Here is a 5,241-nt window from a genome sequence, read left to right on the forward strand (position 1 = left end):
TTGCCTGGTGCCTGGCAGTTCCAATCATCTTCGAGGTCCTGTATCTCACAATCACGGTTGCCGAGTTTCCACTATACGAGGGTTCCTTATGTTACCGAATGAGTTCTATAATATCAAATGCATTCACACTGACATTGTTCATTACTGTTTTCGGTTCAAAATTAGCTATATGAGAAATGTGTCACTCTTGTTGAAAGTAGCAGACTAGCAGTAATATCAGGGAGGGGCTTAACCAGCATCAATTCTGAACGTACACTGGCATATTGTTCATTCATTCCTCTAAGAAAACAAATCTTATATTCCCTTACTACTTCTAAACCACATGAACATGGCAGTTGGGGATTGGCTGAAACTCATCCAAAATTCTTTCCAAATGCTCGAGTTTAGCGTAGTAGAAAGTGATAGAGAGCTCACCTTGTTTCATGGTATGCAGATCAACCTGGAGCTTGGGAATTTTGAAGATGTCCCCGTTAGCTTGTAGCAGTGATGCTTTAATTCATGCCAAAAATCGCAAGCATTATCACATGAGAGCACGGTGTGCAAGATTCCACGTAACCAGTAGAGAACAAAAGTGTTGCACCATCCCAAGCCTCCCCTTTTTCCCATCGATGAACTTCACTTTGTTCTTCATCTTCAAAGAGATCTACATGGATTTGGATCATGAATGATAGTTTTGAGTTGTGAGTGGCAATGTTGTTTGTTGATGCCTAGTGCCTTGGTCGGATAAAGGAAATAGCAGTTCCATTGATCTTGTAAAAGACTCGAATTGAATCACTGAGATAGAGCTTGAAGAGCTGAGAAATGCAGTATGCACGAATAACCATCCGAGTACAAGGGATAATAAACATCTTTTCGAAAAATTAATTTAATTTTTGAGTTCACTAAGAATCGAACTCTTGACCTTTCGAATCTAGCACTTTAATACCATGTCATGATACCACTCATCCCAAAAGCTTCAGCTGATCGAAAAATGTAACACTAATAATTATATTTCTAATACTCCATAAACCTCCATTGTACACATCGTATAAATATTTCATTGGCTCCTCATACTTTCCCTTTGCGGATTATCCACCTTGTTCTCCTACTATGTAGGATATTTTATTAATTATTTAACTTTGATTTGAGATTATATTGAAACTAAATAAATTTTTTTGGATTTAAATAAGACACTTTAAACTTTAAAAATAGGATTACGTCCAAACGTAAAGGATCAATTTAGTACTTTACTTTACTATTGATGTACTCATAATATATTAAAATTATTTTACTCTTTTAATTTAACAAATTTTAAATTCTAAATTTCAATTTCATACCACACATAACATGAATTATCAAACTTCCTTTTATATAAAAATAAATTTAAAAAGAGAAATCAAATATAATTAATTTGGATTAAAATATTTTTTTTGAAAAAAGAAATATATAATCTAAAGTGTGCTAAAATATACAAGTAGAAGTAGCATTTTTCCTTGAATTAAAGTTATCATTTAACTACTCTCAACTATCAATTTTACATACTAATTTGCCACAAATCTAAACTCTATTTAAGAGTCTGTCGCTAGCCAGTAAATTACTACATACACAACACAAAATTAGAACTCTCGACACTTACGAGTGAATTGACTATTCTACCAATTTAAATTAGTTAATTAGAGTTAAAACTCTCAACACTTATGAGTGAATTGACCATTCTACCAATTTAAATTAGTTATTTCACATAGAATTAATTGCACTTGAATTTTCAGCTAAAGCCCAATATGTTTTTTCCATATCACAAAATCTTTATGTTTTAACTTACATTTGGTGGAGATTGAAATAATGTTTTTGTTGTCTTACTATACTAGTTTTTCCATTCCGTTTATTATTTGAGCAGTTGCAATGTTACTAGTGTTACAAGAATAAATTATTTCATGCATTATTGCAATTTCTAATGTGATGATTTTCCCATAAGAATATGCTCATAACATAGATAGATGGGTTATTGCCAAAATGAGCAATAACTCCAACATATATAAATAGTAAAGCTTCTACTGCCTGTAACATGCTTGGGTAATTGGAATTGGTGGGTCAGTGAAGGAACCATTGAGTATGCGATTAGCAACCCAATGGTTGGCAGCCTCAGCATAATGAACACCATCCCAACTTATAGCTGCTGAAGGCTTCTCACAAGCAGTTCCATACACGTCTTTCCCATTCGCTGTTCCTAAATTTCCACACCAAATGTGGGTGTCATTCACATGATACCCACAACAAATTTTCATTGGATCATCAAATCCTGCAAATAAGAAAAACAAAATGTTTTATGTGAAATAAGTTTACCCAACAAATTAGGAATGTTACTTTTACCATTAGCAAGTTTTCTTCCTCTCTTAACTTTAATTGGTAACTTTTGCAAATAATTTTTACCTTTCATTTAAATTTTCAAAAGAATAAATAATTAAATTAGTCCTTAAAAAATTTTAAATCAGACATTTCGGTCCTCAATAAATCTTTATTCTCTACAAGGTTTTGAGAATTACTCCTATCGGATAGATTGATTCCTTCATCGTTTTGAAAGAGAATTAATGTCTTATAATGATATTTCTTGGGACCTAATTGTCATATAAAAAAATTTGTTACGAACTTATTTGTTCAACATGTATAAAAATTTGATCGAAAACAATGAAGGAATCTGACGAGAATAATTTTCAAAAATTTCTAGTGAAGATAAATTTGGGTATTTACTCATTTCAATAACTTCTAAAATAATGGATAACTTCTGAAAAGAGAAGAATGAGAACATGTATCATAATTTGACTGGAAATTGTTGTATCCAAAATGACTAGTAGTAAAATAACATTGAAAAAAGTTCTTTCATTTTTTATCAATTATATTCTCATTTTTACTACTTAAAGTTCAGGAAAAGCCAACATTTCTAGTTTTCGCCACAACTTATATTTTGGAGAGGTAAAAAGGACAAATATCTATTTAGAAAACATCTTTCTTATTAAATATTAGACTTTATACCTTCATTCTTGGTATTGCTAATTAGTCCATACTTTGCAGCATAGACATCAACATATGTGATTGCAGCCTCTGGGAGCTCTATCCTAAGCTTGATGACTCTGTCCTTAAGCTGCTTGTTGAATTCTTGAGCCATCAGATTTTGATCATTCACGCATTGATACTTGTCGAAATAGCCAGGTGGCACATTGTGCTTATAAAATAGGTTCACTGGTAAGCATCCAATTGGGCCAGTGTTATGTATCCAAAACGACCTCCCTCCTCTTTCATATATATTCTGCAAAATAATTATTAATCGGATCTTAAAACTGATTCAGATTAAACAAAAGGATGCACTTCTCGGGGTTATGTAATTCCTTTTCGTGAAAAATAATTGTCAGTTTAATAAAATATATATTTTTAAAGAAACAGCTAAACACAATAAAGTGAAGCTTATCACAAGAGCTAAAAGTAAACCAACAAAGGAAAAAGGCCAAACAAATAACTTCATCCATAACTACCATGTTCTCCACTACATTTCTATAACCCTCTGTCATTCTTCCTCACTCACAAAGGATTGATGGATAACTTCTTTGTATATTAACCCTTATATCTATACAAAGGGTAAAAAATTGTATTCATAATTCCATACACATTGATTATATTTATCTAAGAGTGTAACAGAGTATGAATTTGTTTTTCAAACTTGTTAAGCACCTACCTATAATTGGCTGGTTGGAGTACGAGGAAATCTCAAAAGCTCGAATAAGTGCTACTTACTTTGACTGCATTGGCTAACTGATTGACTATATCTGGCATGATTGCACGCATTTGGTCAAAGTTCATTGTCCTAAATCCAACCGAGAGATCATTTTGGCCAATGTCAAAAGTGTATAGAGCCTTGCCAAACTCCTCAGGTACCGGAATCCTGCTCTTATCAACTGAGTTGCTATTGTCTAAATTTTCAAGAAAACAAGAACAGCGTAAGCTAATGAGCCATCATATATAAAAAATCTCATAAAAAAGTTTCACACTCCTTCACCTTGATACATTTGTTTGGTACGTTCTTTGAACTGATCGAATTGCACAATCTGCATATCAAGCGAGAATGGACTTATCCCATACTGAAATATGGTCTCGTTCTGCCTCCTAATGGTGGATCCACCGGTGGCAAAATTCGCACCGTGCCGATAATTGGTTCCAAGGGAGTTCAGATAAGCACTTAAGTATGGTAAGTTTAGCTTTTCAGCTGCACAGTAGAGTACAAGTACAATAAGCACAAATCTAAACGGATAAAGTTGATTGAGAGAATGTCATTTACTCAAGTTGCTTATCAGTGATCTCATGATATCGCCAATGACATTTACTCAAAGTTGCTTATCAATTAAAAGCAAAACTTCTCTTGGTTTCAAAACAAGCCTGCCGTTGCGAACTTTGATTTGATTAAATTAGATTAGAATCAAGAGAAGCGTTTAGTTACCAATAAAATCGATGATGAGACGGCCATCACAATCTCTTCCTGAAGGCTTATGGAAGAAACCCTCACCATAAGGCGGTGGGATTGGAACAAATACAGCAGATATACCACCAGTGTCAGAGTTTGAGTCACCGAAGTTGTAAACAGCTGAAAAGGCACACTTAGCTGAGTTTGCAGGCTCCACACCCTTCGCACAGTAGTAACAAGGTAGCAAGAAGACAAGAAGCAATAACCCTAACCCCATTGCCATCTTTAAAGGTGCTTAGAGTATTAATGAATGTATCATGCTCTTTGATTTACCTTGAGCACAATGATATAAAGTGGGTGCAAGAGTGAGAGTGAGAGTGAGAAGCAAAATGTTCTAATATATCCCACACGCAAATGTGGGATGTGGATGTACATGTGAAATGTTAATATTTTGTCGGTGGAAAAATCTTAAATGATAAAATTTTCCGATAAAGAGAGGATTTATATTTATGTATTGAAATATCTAAGAAAAAAAAAGTATATGTTTGGGCGTTATATAAAAAAAAACTATTCATTTAGTAATTGTTTTTTGTGGTAGGCTCTTAGTATGTTTAGAAATTATTTTAAACAAAAGTGAAAAAATTAGAAAAAAAAATATTTTTAATTATTATTTTTATTGTTAAATTTTTTTACTTTTTAAAAATATTTTAATATTATTATATCTCAATATATTAGTAAAAAAATTATATATATTTAAATATTAATTTATTTTCTTAAGAATATCTAAAAATAATCACTTCAAAGATAACCTT

At 32.6% G+C, this 5,241-nt stretch overlaps 1 protein-coding gene across 1 annotated transcript; it reads right to left on the bottom strand.

Moving 5' to 3' along the window:
- Positions 1–1,824: 1,824 nt before the first annotated feature.
- LOC112715099 (GDSL esterase/lipase At5g14450) lies at positions 1,825–4,871 on the bottom strand. Its single transcript, XM_025766855.3, has 5 exons — positions 4,466–4,871; positions 4,028–4,234; positions 3,766–3,941; positions 3,010–3,283; positions 1,825–2,278 (listed from the first exon to the last, which is right to left on the bottom strand). Exons 1-5 carry the CDS (start codon positions 4,710–4,712, stop codon positions 2,031–2,033), a joined length of 1,152 nt encoding a protein of 383 aa, XP_025622640.1. The 5' UTR covers positions 4,713–4,871; the 3' UTR covers positions 1,825–2,030.
- Positions 4,872–5,241: the final 370 nt, after the last annotated feature.

The sequence above is a fragment of the Arachis hypogaea genome, chromosome 10 (assembly GCF_003086295.3).
Source record: "Arachis hypogaea cultivar Tifrunner chromosome 10, arahy.Tifrunner.gnm2.J5K5, whole genome shotgun sequence".
NCBI classification, from domain to species: domain Eukaryota; kingdom Viridiplantae; phylum Streptophyta; class Magnoliopsida; order Fabales; family Fabaceae; genus Arachis; species Arachis hypogaea.